At 43.4% G+C, this 19,161-nt stretch overlaps 1 protein-coding gene and 1 pseudogene across 2 annotated transcripts; both read right to left on the bottom strand.

Moving 5' to 3' along the window:
- Positions 1–5,651: 5,651 nt before the first annotated feature.
- LOC127784844 (golgin-84) lies at positions 5,652–12,761 on the bottom strand. Of its 2 annotated transcripts, none has more exons than XM_052312243.1 (7): positions 12,623–12,761; positions 12,193–12,541; positions 8,255–8,377; positions 7,247–7,426; positions 7,093–7,174; positions 6,205–6,269; positions 5,652–6,117 (listed from the first exon to the last, which is right to left on the bottom strand). In XM_052312243.1, exons 2-7 carry the CDS (start codon positions 12,487–12,489, stop codon positions 5,827–5,829), a joined length of 1,038 nt encoding a protein of 345 aa, XP_052168203.1. In that variant the 5' UTR covers positions 12,490–12,541; positions 12,623–12,761; the 3' UTR covers positions 5,652–5,826. The 2 variants fall into 2 exon arrangements, with proteins under 2 accessions (XP_052168203.1, XP_052168204.1); XM_052312244.1 differs by having other exon boundaries at positions 12,193–12,538; positions 12,623–12,757.
- A 729-nt stretch (positions 12,762–13,490) lies between these two features.
- LOC127784625 (uncharacterized) lies at positions 13,491–14,182 on the bottom strand (annotated as a pseudogene).
- Between the last annotated feature and the right edge of the window lie 4,979 nt (positions 14,183–19,161).

Below are 19,161 nucleotides of genomic sequence, written 5' to 3'. Positions count from 1 at the left end.
TTGGGTGGAGTGGAGTTATGGAGCAGAAAACCCAGCTCCACCCCTAGTTCAGTTTTTTTAGGAGTACATATGCTAACTCCACTTCCAAAAAACGGAGGATCTGGATCGTTAGGCAGATCTCTTGCTCTAAGTAAGTTAGAGTTGAGAGCTAGAGTTGTAACAAACATACCCGAAGATAATAATCAACCTCTAACTTTTAACTCCTTTGGATTTAGATCCAATCACTTTAGCATATTTTAAAATCAAATTCGTACTACACATGAGGAAGTGTAATATATTTTGAAAATGTTATTAGAGAAACTTGGTGGTTGCTGGAGAGAAGAGGTGCCTAGGTTGGTGGAGTGACGTAGCCTAAATGATATCGGTGGTTTTTCTCGACAGTGCTGGCTGTCTCCTCGAAGGACTTACTCCAACCTTTTTACATCTCCTCGAATCTCTCCAAAACTCAAATGAGCATCTCATCGATCTTGTGCTCGCACCCATCCATTCATCTTGTAATAGCCTTAATAATGCTTATTCCCTGATCAGCATCTCCTTCGTGATGGGGAGAACATCTTCGTTGTACACCTCAAATGGACTTGATATTTCATCAAGTAGGTGGCATGTACTGTTCTTATGAAAATTTCCATTGGCCAATGCTTCCTCTGTTACACACTACTGATCTTATTGTCCTGTGTATTCGAGAATTTATTTTCGGTGAAAAGTAATAATTATATTAATGATAGTTCAAATCTCTATCTTGCTTGGGGCATTTATGTAACTTGTTTTAGTAATTGACATGCTTCTTTAACAATGAGAAAATATATTGTGTTCTAATTGACATGCTTCTTTAACAATTAGAAAATTCCTTGTGTTTCCTTGAAAATTTACCAAATCTCTTCTATGCCCTAAGTTTGTTTATTCCCTTATATACCCTTGAATTTTTGTTTGGATATCTTCCATGCCCTTGCCGCTAGTTGACTGGTAAATTCCTTAAAAAAAATCCATCTCTTCCCTTTGGTATTGTTATATTTATGAGTTTGTTAGGGATATATTATTTAGGACAGAAATTATTTTTTATATTTTATTTATGTAGCTTATTTTTTTATTAAAAATGATCTATATAAAAATTGTTAATAATTAAAAAATATTTTCTATGCCATATAAAAAATGATTTTTTAAAAATAATATCTCATATAACAAACTTATAATTATAATAATCTCATTCAATAAATTTCTACACTCAACAATATACTCCATATATCCTATATACTTATATAGTTCATCCCCACTAAGTGTAGTTAATGCTATTTCTCTCTTCTCTCATTAAGCCACATCACCCCAATTATTGCTAGTCTTTGGATGATAAATCTATGGTCCAAATTGTCTCTTCTTTCTTCTCTCTTAAAAACATACCATCTCAATTATTTTTAGTCTCAAAATTGTTTTAGTTTTGATAATCAAATTACATCTTATTTGTACATATTATGCAACTTAATTTTCCACAACAACGCGACAGGGTATTCATCTAGTTTATATTTTTTTCATACCAAAGGGCAAGATGAATTTTTGCACATGAATCTAACGGTCAACTAAAGGCCATTTAGCCGAAAGGGTATGGAAGAGATCCAAGCTAAAATTCGAGGGTATATAAGGGAATGAACAAAACTTAAGGATAGAGAAGGAATTAGGTAAATTTTCAGTAGCACACAAGGAAATCAGATTATGTTTGTCCATTCCTTGTTTGTTGGGATAGTTCTGGCCATTGTAAATGTATAATTATGGAGTGGATCTGACTTTGGGTCTCTTCGCACCACCTTGATGTCTCTTTCCTGCACGCTTGTACTAAAAATTTAGGGAATCAATTGAATCTATTGTACTAATTGCAAGTGATATGTAGAGACCCGTTTCTACATTGAATAATATGATCTTATTTCTGTATTTAGTGGAATGTTCTTATGTTACTTCCTCCGTCCCACTAAACGTGTCGTTCTATGTTCTCGGAAGTGTCCCATAGAAAGTGCCGTTATAGTGTCGTTCTTGATATAGAAGTTGGATTGCTAGAACAACCATAGCAAGCGGATGGTGGGGGACATCCCTGCTGATGAAATGACAACCACATCAAATAGGTAGGGGCAATTTGGTCTTTTTTACATCAAGATAATTTGGCTTGGGAATCTCAAAAAGACATGTTTTTCGGGACGGAGGAAGTAGCTCTCAACTGCAAACATCAAAACGTTTTGAAATTGACATGTATTAGGAGGAGAACTTAGAGATGAGTGATGAATAATATGTTTGTGCTGAACTGTTTACCTCCAATATCTTATCATCATGTATAGTATTACCAGTAACTTTTTGCCATGTCATTTTTGGGAGTTAACTTGCTAATATTGCTGAGTGATGAATATGTTTGTGTTTTACTACCACTCTATCATTGACATGTGTACTACGTTTGGCACATGAAGAGGAAACAAGCCACATAGTAAGTTTGCAATATTATTATAACTGACAATCAATATGGCAATTTACCTATGGAATCACAAAGGGAACTGTTGTCGAAACGACAACCGCATACGTCGAAAGACGTGATTACTCAACAGTGGTTGGAAAACAGTAAAGTGTATTAAATTGAGAATTTTTCTTGGGCTCTCCCCCCGGCCTTAGGGGGCTATTTATATCCCCATTACAGGTCCTTACTACTAGGGTTTAAGTTATACAGGGGAATTTACATGGTTGCCCTTATGAAAGGGACATTTACATGGGTATACAGTGTAATTGAGGTATATGGGCTTCTGATGGGCTGTCTGGCGAACGTTGGCCCAATGGCCACTGGGCGTAAGAGGCCTCCTGGGCCTCCCCTAAGCCGAACTTGCTATGGCGAAGTCACCCTCCTTCGTCATACACTCTTCGCTTTATAGTCTTCGCCCAAGATGCCTTTATCCTTGCGAGGTACCAGCGCGATTCTCCTCCCTTCGCCGTCTTCGCCGTGGAGGCTTCGCCCTAACGAACTTGACGTCTTGGGCTTGAGCCCTCACTGGTTGCATGGTTTCGGCAGGTTTGGTCGAAGGGCCTCATGTCGTACCGCCAACAGGAACCCTTGAAAACTGAATGTTTGTACTGTCTTGTTCCTGTATATGTGGTGCACACGATTTTGTTGCAAAATGACATTTGATCCAAAGAAGATGTTTGATTTAGTATATTTTGGTGCATGAAGCTGGCAATTTTTTTTTTACTTTACATGGAACCGCAGCAATATATGAGTTACACACACAAGCCAATTAATCTTTATGACCTGCTGGACATTAAACAGGGTGTCGACAGAAATGGAGAGAATACTCATCTAAAACGACTTAGAACATCCATGCCCGCTTTCACTTCCATTGAAATGTCACCGAGTATAACAGAAAAAAATTTGTGCGGGAAGCTACTTCTGAGAACAAATGTATTTTTTTCTGCATGTTTTTCAGGGGAGCTAGCATGCTTTTGGAGGAGTGTAGCCTCATGTGCAAATTAAAGTCTGATGCATGTCTTGATCTCAAGTTGTTCTCTTTAAGGTATGGAAGTAGGAGTGGGTCAATTTTCAGGATTGGGTAAAGATGTGTCGACTTCAAGGAAATCCAAAGTCGCAGATTTTTTTTTTAGAAAAAAAACACCAAAAACATGACACGAAATATTTATGGAATCTGGAAAATTTTAGTCAAATTGTTTCCCATATAGAAAATTGCATAAGCTAAGGTGCCGATACAAGAGGAACAAAATCTAGAGTGAGTTTGCACCGGAAGTCTGGGAGGAATTTAGCAAGGGGGTTGCCAAGACGACGTCTCTACGGAGAGGAGCGACGAAACCATCGCCGCTGACGTCCGTCGAGGTCCAAAAAGAACCGAGACTAGGTTTTCACCGACAGCCCCATGAGAGGAGATGGGATGCACAACAGCACCCTCAAGAGGGAGACCGACACTCGAAAGCGTCGTTGTTGCCGTCCCGGCCAAGACCTGGCTAGGTTTTCACCCGCCGCCTACTTGTCTGCAGCTAACGCACCAGTGCTCCACCACCATCAATCTTCTGTCAGCGTGCACACCGCTGCACCGACGCCCCCCGCCGGCTAGCCTCCGCACCGTATCGGCCTTTGCTGTCGGCCACGGCTCCGCGCGCCGAGCTGGCCTCCGCTACCAGCCACGCATCCTCGTGCCGAGCTGGCCTTTGCCGCCGGCCACACCTCCTTGCGCTGCCCGCCACCTTCGGCCTCCTCATCGTGCCCGCCGTTCAACCGACTTCGTTCCCAACCAGCACCCAGCTTCTTCCATCCCCGCCATCGTCTCCTCCTTCCGCCAAAAGCACCACATGGGCGTGGCCGCCGTCGTCATCGTGTCGTCACACCCTCCCGCCAAGCTCTCGTCTCATATGTCTGCACCGTCACCTCCATAGCCATGTCCCGCTGTCTCACCGGCCTCCACCGTCGCCCCGCTGCCTCCACGTCTGCGCCGCATCCTCCACGCGCGCGCTGCCGGCCCACGGGGTTGGCCTCCCGCACCAGGGAGGCCGGAACCGGACAAGGTGGGCAAGATCTGGCGAGGGGCGCCAGACCCAGCGTCGTGGCGCCACCGCCACCACGCCGCTGTACCCCGGCGCCTCGCCATCGCCGCTAGCACGAGGGGCTGGCCTCCCGCGCCGGGGAGGCCGGATCCGGACGACAGGGTGTCGGATCTGGCGGGGAGGGCGTCAGACCAGTGTCGCCGCCTCGCCATCGCCACCCGGTCCACCCAGCCGCCGATGCCATCACCTTTGACGCCGGCAGCCAGGCCATCACGCTCTTCGCCCAGCGCCTGACGCCGTCCCAGGAGCTGGCCGGGGTCGTGGGCTCCGAACCCGCGACCTCGGGGGAGAAGGAGGCCCTGCTGCCGCCGTCCTTGTGGCAGTGAGGCGGAGGAGGGAGGGGGGTGGGGGTGGTGGCGCGCCGGCGGTGGCCACCACCCGTGTCGCCCCTGCCCAGTGTCGTGCAAGGATAGACGACTTATCTGTAAATACTATATAAATGTTATATAAGGACCTATTTAGATCCCCTGGCAAAATTTTACACCATGTTACATTGAATGTTTGGACACATGCATGTAGTATTAAATATAAAAAAAATAACTAATTACGCAGATTGCGTATAAAATGCGAGACAAATCTTTTAAGCCTAATTGTGCCATGATTTGACAATTTGGTGCTACAGTAAACATTTGCTAATGACGGATTAATTAGGCTTAATAAATCCGTCTCGCGGTTTACAGGCGGATTTTGTAATTTGTTTTGTTATTAGACTACGTTTAATACTTCAAATGTGTATCCGTATATCTACTGTGACACGCCAAAACTTTACACCCCTACCTAAGGCTGTGTTCAGCCATGGCTGTTCACATTCTCTACTCCTTGTTTTCCGCGCACACGCTTTTCAAACTGCTAAATGATGCGTTTTTTGCAAAAAGTTCCTATACAAAAGTTGCTTAAGAAAAATCATATTAATCTATTTTTTTTAAAAAATTAGCTAATACTTAATTCTCCTCCCAATTAATCTTCCAATAAGATGCACTCTTGGAGCCAGTGTCGTCTCTCAGGAGACCCTATTGTTGTGTTTTATTTCCAGGATTGCAGGTGCCTTGCAAACAAAATAAACAAAAACAAAACGAAGCTGGAAGAGGCTACGACGCTTCTTGATTTATACATCCTGCAAGTACTTGCATGTTTGATAGTAGAAACAAAGATCCTTTGTATGGGGATAAACATTTTTAGAACTAAATACATAGGAAAATAGTCACACGTTAATATCAGAAACATAGTTCCTCTTTATATGGGAACAAAAGTTTCTTACTGCTTTGAAACCGAGAGCTTTATGAAAACAACAATATGAAGTACCAAAATATAGAGAACAAAAGCAGACCTAAGAATCATCAACCTTTTCAGCCCTTCGGTTCTAAGACCAAATTGATAGGGTCGCCGAACAGCTTTGGCATCAGAATCTTCATGCACAGCCCTGAATGGATTTCGTGCTACACTACCATCATTGTTACGACTTTGAATATTTTTATGTAAATTATTCAACCTTTCCAATTCCTTTTCTTTGGCATGAACATCCACGATCAGGCCTTCAGCTTGAGCCTACCAAACAAAAGAAAAAATGTGGTTAATAGGAATTACAAGTGACAAAAAGCATATTGAAGTTTATAGGCTAAAATTAGAACTGACTTGCTTAGCTGTCAGCTGCTCAATGAGGCTATGTAATTGTTTCTCCAGGACCTTTTCCCTCTGGGCTGCATACGTGACAGAACTGAGGGACTGAAATATACAGAACGTGAAACAAAAATAAATAAATAAATTATACTCCCTCCATCCCTAAATATTTGACGCCATTAACTTTTTTTAAATATGTTTAACCGTTCGTCTTATTCAAAAATTTTAAGTAATTATTAATTCTTTTCCTATCATTTGATTCATTGTTAAATATACTACTACTACTCAAGTTTTTGAATAATATTAACAAAAGTTTTTGAATAAGACAAACGGTCAAACATGTTTTAAAAAGTCAACGGCGTCAAATATTTAGGGACAGACGGAGTATATGTTAAATTTAATGTACGTCAACAGAAGATCTATTAGCATATGTCAGAGCTCAAAGCCTCCAACAACCACTTCTAAGTCAATTTCAAATTTACCCCTTGGCCCTGTATCCAGGAGGGCCTTTATCACTCCAGATCTAACTCATCAAAATTCCATGCTGTGACCACAAAAGTATTTATTACACAAAACGTTAAAAATATCCATGCTACTCTTGGTACGATCATTTTTGTAGGGTACACATATAGCTCAAGAATCCACACAGTTCACAACACAAAATGTATTTCTATGTATATGGCACAACATTGAAATTATCTATGCTCCGTTTGGTAAATCATTTGGTAGGGTATAGTGTATACATGTAGGATGTAGCTCAATGTGGTATTCCAAAAAAAGAAGGCATGGAAGGCTGCATAGTCATTAATTTAGACAACTCGTGTTTCTCTTCAACTAATGATGAAGTAAATAAGACAACAAAAATTTAAAATGTTTATCTTAACAAAAACAATCAAAATTTACCAGGAGTCGGATTCTTCAAGGATTCTCCTTCAACTACGGACCACTCCATCTCCAGCACTCGCACACTACTTTCCAACAATTTCTGTTATGAAGATCTGGTTATAAACCTACTAACTGTTTTAGATTGAGAAATGATTCTATGTTTGTATCATACCAGCTCTTCATTCTTCTCTTTCAAGTCATTAGACTTGAGATTAATCAATGATTCAGCTTCCATCAAAGCATTTCCAGTATTGTCAGAAGCAGCAGCTGATGCTTTATTTTGAGAAGCATATTGCTCATTCTGAGCATTGTCCAGCTGTGCCTTCAAATCCTGCTCTGAAATTTCCATTTCCTGCAAACATCATTTTTCTACTAAGTTATTGTGCAAGTTCCTGCACATTTCTGGTAGGAAAAGAAAACGATATGTTCAAAAAAAAATGTAAGGATATAGCTCAGTTGGAGAGCACAGATCACAACTTAAGTCTCACGCATTATGAGACAAACCATTTTCTTTTGTGAAGACTATGCCTGCCTTCCTGTTTACTGTGCGTATTCAACATTACTACTTAGATAGACGTGCACAGTAGCCAAGTGGAGATAAAGAATAAACAATATACATGTAAAGCCTTCAGTTGTTCAAAAGAATGAAAATCTCTTTTACTAATACAAAAGAAACTAGTGATGATGGTGGTGACAAGTCTGCTATCCAACACGTGACGACTTCTCCAGATAATTATATTATTTGTATAGGTGGTTCGTAACAGACTTATGTGGGGATTGATTTTCAATAAAAAAAATATGTGCAACTTCTGAATTTCAGAATTTATGATATGCTTAATCCAGATGGAACACGTATGTATTTGTCTAGTACAGAAAGAAACAACCCACATTCCTTCAATAGAAATCTTTTCTCCAATTGTATCAGTTGATTGCAGCGCATAATGTACATGTAGTTCTTTCATAATTCAATTAACTCCACATATCTCATATATCCTCCCTAATGCCAATCGCTTAAAGAAAGGTGATCCTCTCCCTAGTCAATGTGCCACCAGTAGGGTATAATGTGCTTAGGAACATCAGGCGAGGAAACCATGAGAAGGATAAGAGAGAGAGATGATGATGATGATGATGATGATGCAAGTGTAGAACTACCTTGTTGATACAACTATGAATAATGTACCTTCAAATTACTCCGAAGCAGAGTAACCTCCATCTGCTTTTCCTGAATTTTCTGCCGACAATTTGATATAGCTTTCTCATAAGCTGCATTTTCTTCTTGAAGTGTTATCTCTCTCTGCAGTGCCTACAAAAAATCTGCGAATTGTATTACAGAAGTCCATAAGAAATGCAGAATATGCCAGGCTGTGTTACTCAGAGTAATTGGACAATAAAATGATTAATTTCGGAAAAAATAACACTTGGACAAGGTCCATATAATAAGATTATTTGATGTAATATGAAAAAATGCATTGATATTCACATACGTGATTAAACATCAAAAAAGTATGAACATAATTCTAGTTAACTAAAAAGTAGAAAATGGGCCAACCTACCAAAACTAAATTTGGTAAGGTACAGATGGGGAAGATATGTCGTTTGCTACCAAATACCGCTAAGTGGTAAAATAAGGGTATTTTGTTTGCTAACGAAAATAAGCTCTACCTAAATTTCTTAAGGCAATGAACTAATCAAGTCCTATGTGTTTTAAAAATACAATTAGAACTGTTTATATAATTTGATATAAGATCTGATCCTGTGAAAAGAAAAAATAATCCTACCTGGGATGGTGATCCTGAAAACAGTGGACATATATTTATACACAACTATCATATGCAAGAATAGCAACAAAACGATCACATCGTGCCGCTCCAGATACAAATCAATGGTGGCCACTTAGCCTCAGCACATTACAAAGGACAACTGCTTGTATTGGAATTTTTGTAGTTATTACCCTTGATAGCATCAGTTTTGACATACCCAGCCTGACCAGATAGACACCACGAAGAGAATTCCTTGCATAAGCTCATTAAACAACATGCATGAGATTATGGCAAAAGTTTAGTCCTTTTACACAGCGTTGCACATCTTTTAGTTTTCAATGATCTCATGAGTCTTTTTTACTTTTCTGTTCCTGAAAAAGTTTTGACATGCCCAGCTTGACCACGAATACCATGTAAAAAAATCAGCTTCATGTATCCAAGCAAGAACATGCATGCAACCAAACGTTCGCATTGCAACACGGGATGGTTCATGTATGTGTAGCCCAATAGGTTGAGAAGAACAGGCCAGCACTTGATGTCTATTAGCACTAGCATGCACACTAAGTTTCAGTTCTAGAGATCAATAATTGGGCCTCCTAACTTATACCACCACATGGTGCACTCTCCAAATTGTGCCGTACACCTGCTTGATGAGAACTCTACCATGGATACTCACACAACACCTAAACCGTCAATTTATGAGGCAAATCGTTTCTATGGTTGAATCAGTACATTTCTAGAATCAGTTGCTACTGTATTCAAGAAAAAGAACCAGTTGGTACCTAAAGATGGAACTGCAAGTTTATATGTGATTAGGTGTAATAGAATGGCATGGTACTGTCCAAGAAAGGACACCACATAACTTTGGGTTTCAGGAATCTTAGTTTGCCCTCTAGTAGTCCAGTGACAGCAATGGCTTCAAGCATGTGTAACTTTTAAATACAGAATCCGGTTGAGAAATTCTTCAATACTTTGGAAAACTTGAGTAGTGCTCTTTCCAACCGTTTCAATCCCACATCAAAACTCATTTTGAGAACAAAAAAATTCAGTTCTACTGCTGTGCCAACAAGCTTTGGCCTTAAGCATAGTTATCATGTGAGCCCACTCAGTGTGACCAGCTCCCAAGTGACCATCACATGCCCTGCTTAGCCACAAACCCTTGGCAAAATTTTCCCTTCCCCCTCATAATTTTCCAAGAATTTTCTAAGTTGTGTCTAGAATAGTTTTCAATGCCACAACCTGTCAAGATATAGTTCACACTAGACCTATTATTTTCTTGCATAACTTATGTGTTCTTGTGGTTCAAGTATTTCAGCTCAACAAGTTTAAATACTTGAACCTGATTATCCCTTGTGTGACTTGTCAATCTATCGATTCATTTTTTGTTATATTGTCCTTAGTTTTTTTTATGTGCATAGCAGGAATTGTTGTCCTAAAAATTGGAAACCTTAAGATGTTCAAGATCACACCAAAAATGAAATAAGGTGAAGTAAAATAATCAAATAAATCATGAAATAATTGATTTGGAACTTGAGAGGTACGTGCAACCCTTAAAACAAGGAACACATGAAATATATACTGACAGTTTTGGGGAGGACAAATGGTTTGGCGGAAGATCGCTGAAGCAAACTTTCTCTCTACTATATGCTATATCTTTTAATAAGATTGTTACCATTGCAAAGGTTATGAATGCAGGATGGAAACTCTTTACATTTAGGAGGGCTCTTTATGGTGAAGGGCCAATTTTATGGCAGAAACTTGCAAGTGTTATGTCAGACCATTCTATTGAATAACCAGAAAGATAAATTAGTTTGATTATTAACTAAAAATGGCCACTTTACTATCTTTTTTTTTTACAAAGAACTAAAACTATAGCGAACACAACTTACTCTCCGACAAACATTGGAAGTTCAAATTACATTTACAAATTAAAGTGGTTATGTGGTTAAATTCTAGAAAAGAGTATCCTGACCAAGGGTATTAGAGCATTGTATGGAAAAGAGATGATAACTAATGCTAATTTTGCACTACTGTCTATTTCTGAAGTGTCCCCTAGCAAGATTCACATGGAATGTAACGGACCTGATACTTTGAGTGATTTATTTGGATCTTGGTTGTCACAGTTCAATAAAAAAATGCAGAAATTAGTTGCCGCTTGGATAGCTGTTCTTTAGTCATTATGGAAAACAGGGAACACATCATGTTTTAAAAATATCATGCCAACTGTCACGTGCTAGGATTATTAGGGATGAAATAGGGTGAAGAGAAATAGATTTGGTTATAACAGAGGAAAGAACTGGGAATGGCCCTGGACCTAAATGACGCGACGCTCTCTGTTGCACCGAGAAGGCAGGGCCGATGGGCACTAAGATAAATCTTGATCTAATGCCTAACTGACCTGAGATAGGATCCCTCCTTATATACATGGAGGACTACTTAACCTAATCCTAACAGACCGTGACTCTATCAAACTGAGCTACGCACTTATCATGAGGGGTGGGGATACCGTTCCCATTGGGCCTAGGACTCCCGGCCCAAAGCCCATGACAAACTGACCTTGTGAGATATTGTATTGAATGTATCATTTGGTCTCATATTGGTCGTCATTGCAGATATTGCAGGGAAACGCAAGTCAGCTGCAATGCGGAAGGGTGGCAGGCTGCCAAAGCAAGTGGCTGCTGAAGTCTTCAGCTTGAGGTATGGGTGGAGATAGCAACCGGCTCGGCTGGAATAATTGCAGGAGCTTGATTGCTGAATTAAATGTGGTTCTTTTTATATCATAAGTTTCATTTTGTGTTGGCAGCGTCTAAGAGTCACTGTTTTATGTCATCTACTGTTGCTCCCCCTTTGCCCTTTGGAAGTGCTTAAGGCTATGTGTCTTTCAGGAGTCTGTTATTAGATGGAAGTGCTTAAGTGCATTTTCTAGTAATGGAAATGTGTGTGTTGGAGGGGTGAAGTTATCCCCATAGTTCAAAGAGAAAATCGAACAAATGTCATTGACAAGCGCACTATTCAAGGAAATGCCATCAACGAATGTAACTTCCAGGGAATGGCATCGTACGAGACAGTTTGTCCCATTCAGAGATGCCATCACTGTAAGGGTTCATCCATTGCTCTTTGTTAGCCCATGCAAAAAGATCATGTTGTCCCTAGGAGGGATGAACGATGCATTCTTCAACATGAGTTAATTTTATAATTTGTCAAGTGCATTTCGAGATAAATTAGTTCAAAATATCGTAATTTCACATATGATTGTATTTCATATACAAGATTAACTCTGATGTTGAAGATTACATAGTAGAGAATTACTGAATGAATTAATAAGAAGGCAAAAGAAAAAAAAGAAACGACGGTTTACCTGTTCCTTGGTGGAGGAGTGGGCATTGAGCTGGAGCGCGAGGGCGGCTGAGGACGCGAGGGAATGAGCATGGAGGTGCGGCAGGCGCTGCGCCACATGAGGCGGGGGCACCCGGAGGCGGAGGTCGTGGATCGAGCGCCGCAGCGATGCTGCCTTGGCATCCAGGTCAGCAGCACGGAGGCGCTGCTCCGGGGTCATGGCCGCGGACGCCACCGCCCGAGCGTCATCAGCTTCGTCGTCGTTGGCGGCGCCGGCCCCGCCGACCACGTCGGCCGCCCACGCGAGGATCCCTGACATGCCACACTCCTACCCTCTTCCCTGAGAGCCAGGCAAATAGATCTATCTACTACTACACAAGTGAAGCAAATTAAGGTTAAGACAAAGAGAAAGAGAGAGATTTTGAGGATGTGGGAACCAGTGCTCTGCTCACCTGCGAGGACGCGGTGGAAGCAGGATGCCGGCGCCGCTGCTGGCGGGATGGAGATCTGCGGCTGAACAGATCTGGCGAGGAGACGGGGACTTAGCTGTTGCAGTAGGACTTAGCTGCGCGGGTCCCACACCCATTCACCGCCCTCTCTAAGTCCGAGCCTGAGCCAATTCACTCTCCCATCTCACCTTTCGATCTCAGATCCATTTGGTTTGAAGTCATTTTTCGTGAGATTTCTCGGGGAAATCGAAGAGCAAGATATATTCCTCTATTCTTTTTTTTTATTTAAATTGGTAGAATATGTATGGGTGTGTTCGGCTACGTGTTGCAGCGCAGCTTCACAGCCCGCTGCTGCTTGCCTGCTAAAGCTAATGAACTAGCCCTAAGCTGCAGCACAGCGCTTTAACACCGCTGCCAAACCGGGCCTATACCAGAGGGTAATCCTAGAACCTTTTTACCCAAAATTGTGATTTTGAGCGTTGCAATGGGGATTTGATTATTGTAGTGTTACATGTGTGCAATGTGCTTGTTGGTTCTCTGTTTTTTTTCAATATACTAGCATAATGCCCGTGCGTTGCACGGATGACGGATGATAGTGGGTGTTTGAAGTTTGATCACAGTCGTGTTGTTCTTGACCATTAATCTTCTTTATATTTGCGGGATATATATTTCTAAGTAGATAGCCTAAAAAAAATGAGAGAACTATATGAATATACCCGTGCATTGATATGTGAAGAAAATGCGTGGAGTTGAAAAATATTGCTCCCTTCATAAAACATGAGCTGAACATTGTGAACATAAGGAGATCCTCTGTGTAACAAAACCAAATAGGCAAATTTTGCTACAGGACATCGTGACTTCACGGTTTTAATTAGCTGTAGGACACTACACAAAGTAACTTTTGGGATGACACTCTTAAAAGTTGGATATTTGCTAGTGACAGCACGCTCTCCTTTATCTCCTCCTTATCCGGTTCCAGCTCCTTGGGCGGCCTCACCGCGTCCACCCCGGCTACCTTGCCGAACGCGTGCACGAAAATAGATTCGTCAACTCCGCCGGCCATGCCACGTCCAATTCCCACTCGTCTGCGAGCTTCTCCATCACATCGCACGCACCGACGCAGGCCACCGTGACACGCCTGTTGTGCAGGAATGCGAGGAGCTGCGCCATCCTTCCGCCGTCCTTGTGGAAAGGAAGCACGCTGACGGTGTACTTGGATTGGTTGCAGTCGGGCTGGTACACAAGGCATAGGAGCCGATGATGTAGATCACGACGTAGCGGATCGGGGTGCCGGGGTCCCGAGGATGGCCGCGCGCGCCCTTCTCGTCCCCATGGGCACCAGTTGTTGGGCGGTGCGTGGCCACAGAGCACAATGAGGCCGAGGACAAAGGGTGTGGAGAGGCGGTGGCCACGGTATAGCAGCGTGATTTCCCGGAACCACTGCATGTTGCCCACGTCACGCTTGGGGTAGGTGACGTCGATGAGGGCGAGGTCATCGTCATCATTGCCGATGCAGAGGACAACCTCCTTCTGGTCGCCGGCGCCGGATCCGTAGTCGCACATCGACACACAATGATTTCACATCACAAGAACGCATCTCACATCAACAAATGAACTCTCGCATCACAAGAACACATCTCACAGCAACAAATGAACTCCAAAAACGCATCTCACAAATCACAAAGAATCACAAATAACAAAGAGAGAAGGAGAAGGAGAGAGATTCATCGGTCGCCGACGCCGTTGCCCCACCTCCACGCCGGCCACTGACGCATGCTGCCGCTCTGCCAGGCCCCCATGCCTCCCTTCCGCCGGATCTGCAAGGGGAGGGAGGGGAGGGGCCGCGCGCCGCTAGATCCGCCGCCCCCTCCACCGGATCTACGCGCCGCCGGATCTGCCGCCCCCTCTACCGGATCTGGAAGGGGACGGAGGGGAGGGTCCGCCGTGGTCGTCCACCGCCGCTGGCTCTCGCCGCCCTTCTTCCCACCCACAGTCAAGGGAGAGGGAGGGAGGGGCCGCGCGCCGCCGCATGCTGTCGCGCCGCCGGCTGGGAGAGAGGGGAAAAGAGGAGAGGAGAGGAGAGTGGGAGGAGAGGAGTGGAGTGGGGGAGAGGGAGGTGGGAGGAGAGGAGTGGGCGGAGGGAGAGATTTGTGTGGGCGCGGTTAAAAGCGATGGGCCCGTGCGGGTGAAAATTCAGGTGCGGTTGGCTTAAGCCGCCCACGCGGGATACTGTGTTTTCCTGTGCGGGCGACAGCCCGGCGCCTGTCCCCTTATTTTTCCATGCGGTTCTACTTACAGACCGCATGGAAACAAAAGGGTGCGGTGTCCAGGAAAATATATCATGTAGTAGTGTCGCAGATAAAAAATAGTTTTGCATATTTACTCATAGTCACTTTTGCATATTTACTCACAGTCTCTAGTGGTCATGCGTGCTTTCTCGATCTGTCAACTCAAAATTATACGTGGGCTCACGTGGAGACAGGTCATGTGACGTGTGGATGATAGCACAAATACTCTAATTTGGCTTATCTCGTGGAAACTTTTTATTTTTTTTCAGTCGATATTTTTTTTGTCTCAAACAAATATTTGTATTTAACTGAAACTTTAAGAGATTTTAAAGTGATTTTGATGTCAACAATAAAAGTAATAAAGAAAAATCATCATTACTTGTGAAGTACTTTTACGTGTATTATAAAAAACTTTTTTCAGCGAAAATCAATAGCACAATAAAGAAAGGAACTTTGACTGGTCGTAGTTTTTTTTTAATGAAAAAACTGAAGCTCGTACTTCATTACCGAGGAGGTTGCCAGCTCCAAGAGCTCTTCTGCTCCGAGAGCTCTAGGCTCTTCGTTTACTCTCTAGGCTCTTCTCTATCCCAGTCTCTCCGTCTCTCTCCCTCCTCACTCGTTCCCCATTCACATCGCACGCCGTCATCCAGGCATCCAGCGCCTCCACCAGCGTGCGCCCTCACATCCTCCCATGCTCAGCCCTTGCGCCTCCTTCCTGTAGTAGCGGCGCCTACTTCCGCCTACCGGCTGCAGCAGCGGCCAGCGGCGCCTCCTCTCCTTGATCCGGCAAAAGATGGAGAAGCGCGACAGCGAGAAGATGAAGAAGTGCAGTGGCTGACTGGGGGCGACGGCAAGGCCTCCTCATGCAACGGTTCTAAGCCGTTGATGCTGCCCGTGCGGATCCACCACCGACGCCTGGATCCCGTTGTCTCTTTGTCTCCCTCTCGCGCGGATCAACCATTGGCGGCGACGGGATCCCGTCATCTCTCCGCCCTCCTCTCGCGCGGATCCGCCGTCAGCGGCAATGGGAGGGATGGATCCAGCGACCTCTTCCCTTCCCACACGGATCCGTCGTCTCTTTGCCCCCACGCTCGCACGGGTCCATGGATTTGGTGGTCCGTGGTGAGGGGTGGACCGTGCGCACTGGGCTGCGTCCGAGCCGCCGATGGTCGTCTCCTCCTTCCCATTGCCTCGCCGAGCCGGCAATGCTTGATTGTTTTTTTTTGCAGTTTTTTCCTTTTTTTGGCCCCGGTGATTTAATTTTTGGGATGGTTTTGCTTTATTGTTGTTGGATTTGTGATTCAGTTTCTCTCGTTTCCGTGCATAGTTCTGGGCTTGTACGCGCGTACGGGACGGCTCCCGTCCCGGTCTCTCGATCTCGCGTGGACTGACGAACCAAAATTTTGGGAAGAGATCGCACACGGACGAGTGAAAAAAATCGCGCATACGAACGAAAAAATTCTAATACTAATTTTGGTGACGATTGGAAAAATACTAATCTTTTAATTAGTTTATATATATATATATATATATATATATAGGAAAGTGATTCTATACACCCAGGTGTACGTACTCCTGCTCCCATCCACCGTTCATCAACAGCCACCCTCGATCAACCCTGTTACCGGATAAGTGTGTTATTCATCGTATGATCTGGGAGAAAAGTTATGCCCCAAGAGGCAGCCGGACCCCTCCTTATATAGTGAGAGGAGTCCGTATTACAACATACAGTCCATATTCCTAACGGAATAGGCAAGTAAAGATAAAATACAATCGTAACCGACTAGGATCCCGGGTATTTCCTTGATACACAAGTTAGGAATATAACACGAGCCCTTTAAAGATATTCTATCTACATATGGTACCCCTATAGCCAGTCGGATATACATGCCGTGTGGGTATGGGGTATCCATAATCTCCACAGTAGCCCCTGAGAGCTTTACAGTCGACGAAATAATCTTCTCTTGCAATCTTGAAAATGATAATCTGAGTGCTTTAATTATTCCTGCCTTGATGTCCCGACTGCTTGAATCAAAGACTGTGAAGGGCTGAAATAAAAAATCAGGTGCATCGACTAGATGCACCTAATTAGGTGTAGCCCCCGACTATGTGATTAGTTGAATAAAACTAAACATATAGTCAAGGTATATTAAATATCCATCCAAGTGGATTTATAACTGAATTACTGAAGTATTGATATAGCTAAGCATATGCGACATTTGATAAAACATTCAGCTGACTGCTCTAGCTTGAATATGCCCAAAAGACATAAGAAGATCCGAGTAAAAACACTCTAAAGATCTGTTGATCAACATATATGATAAAAAATCCGAGTAAAAACTCTTAAAGGATTTATCAAATGTTGTATAAAAAATGATAAATGACAAGTCTAAATAGCCTAAGCTATGACTCATGCCATTATCAAATTGAGCATATCACATGCCAAAAGAATGACCATTTTAAATCAGTCATCTCAATAAAACCCGAACAACTTTGTAGCCTAAAAAGGCCAACAAAAATTAGTATAACACTTCTTTGTTGGGCACCTTTTTATTTGCATCGTAGTAAATTCCAAAGAATTACCTAACTGCGTCAAAAAGGATTTTAACAACATTGGGCTATTCTATCATGAGCGATTTTTGCCAAAGAAAAAATATATGCACAAGTCCCTAAGGATCACAACCAGCCACGCTGATATTGAAATTGGGCTAAAAATACCAGGAAGGCCCAGGCCCATTAGTACTTTCTGATACCCAGCGAAAAAACCACTGAACAAAAACGCCGCTTCATCTTCCCCGCCGCGATCTCCTCCACTTTCTCCATTCTCCGCTACAGTGCAGCAACCGCACCAGCGAAACTAGGGTTAGCAAATCCACATCAATCCACTTCTCCTGAAGCTTCATGGGTTTGCGAAGATCTTCCGCACATCCGCCGCACCAATCTCCCTTTCATTTGCAGCCGCCCTTGCTTTAGATCCCATCATCCATTTCGCATCCATGGCAGAGGAGAGAGAAAGCTTCGAAGGTCAATGGGCTCCTTCCAATGTTACAGAAGAGAACTTGAAGGAGATGGTGGCGCACGGTGTTCTTCCGGCAAAGGAAATCATCGGCTGGCGTCCGGCGTGCGGCGAAGCATTCCCAACCCCGGACATGCACGAGATCGTGGTATTTTCCAATTTCTTCTATGGTGGTTTCTCTCTTCCAACTTCGAAATTCTTCAGGGGGATCCTTGAGTTTTATGGGATTAGTTTACATCATCTTAACCCCAATTTCATAGTCCACATTGCAAACTTCGTCCACGCCTGTGAAGCTTTTCTGGGAATTAGGCCGCATTTCGCCCTATTCTGTCGCATTTTCTTCTTGAAGCCCCAGCCAAATAAGAACAAGCCGTGCGTCGTTGGGGGAGCCGGTTTTCAACTGAGGGGCACTTTGAGCCAAAAGTACTTCTCCATGCCTTTCAAAACTTCCAATAAGGGTTGGCATGCAAATTGGTTTTATGTGCAAAATCCTGAGCCAGCACTTCCCGAGTACTCCTGTCTTCCTCCAACATATCAAGATACATGGAACTCGCTTCCAATGGGAGATGAAGTTGCTCAAGCCCTTACTCTCCAAGATCGCATGCTGAAGCTCAAGGAACAAGGTCTGCACGGGGAGCAAATTACTCGACACTTTATGAAGAGCCGGTTGGTGCCTATCAAGGAAAGATCCCGTACTGCCTTTGAATTTATGGCAAGAATGATCCCAATCGCGAAGATCCAGAATCTCTTGAATTTAAGATTATGAAAGAGAGGATGTATAAGATTTTCTCATCCGGCATTGTAGTCGACTACTCGCACATGCTGCAGTGGTGCCTTATCATGCCTTCAACCCTCCTCCTCTAGTAAGTATTGAATCATCTGATATTTCGCATAGCATCTTCCATCTTTTGCAGTATTGGCTGAAAATTTGAAGTGTCATTTGTAGGAATTTTCTCTGATGAAATCTGACACCCCCCTCAACCACTCAGCGCCGCTCTCCTCGCCGACACCCTAGTCAGGCTAGTGGGGGCCCAAAAATCCAACCATCTGCCCAATCAAGCAACCCAAAGCCGACTGATCAATCAGGCTCTAGGAAGAGGAAACTAGTCCTAAGCGACGACGAGGGTGATGTTGCTGAAAAAGCTAGTAGCAAAGAGGCAGCTGGAAAACAGCCCAAACCAGCTAACCCACCAAAGAAGACGACATCCAGTCGTCCGATACCCAAAATCAGAAAGTCG

The sequence above is a fragment of the Oryza glaberrima genome, chromosome 9 (assembly GCF_000147395.1).
Source record: "Oryza glaberrima chromosome 9, OglaRS2, whole genome shotgun sequence".
Taxonomy (NCBI): domain Eukaryota; kingdom Viridiplantae; phylum Streptophyta; class Magnoliopsida; order Poales; family Poaceae; genus Oryza; species Oryza glaberrima.
Note: the sequence above shows the minus strand (reverse complement) of the source record. Positions and strands in the feature narration are given on the sequence as shown.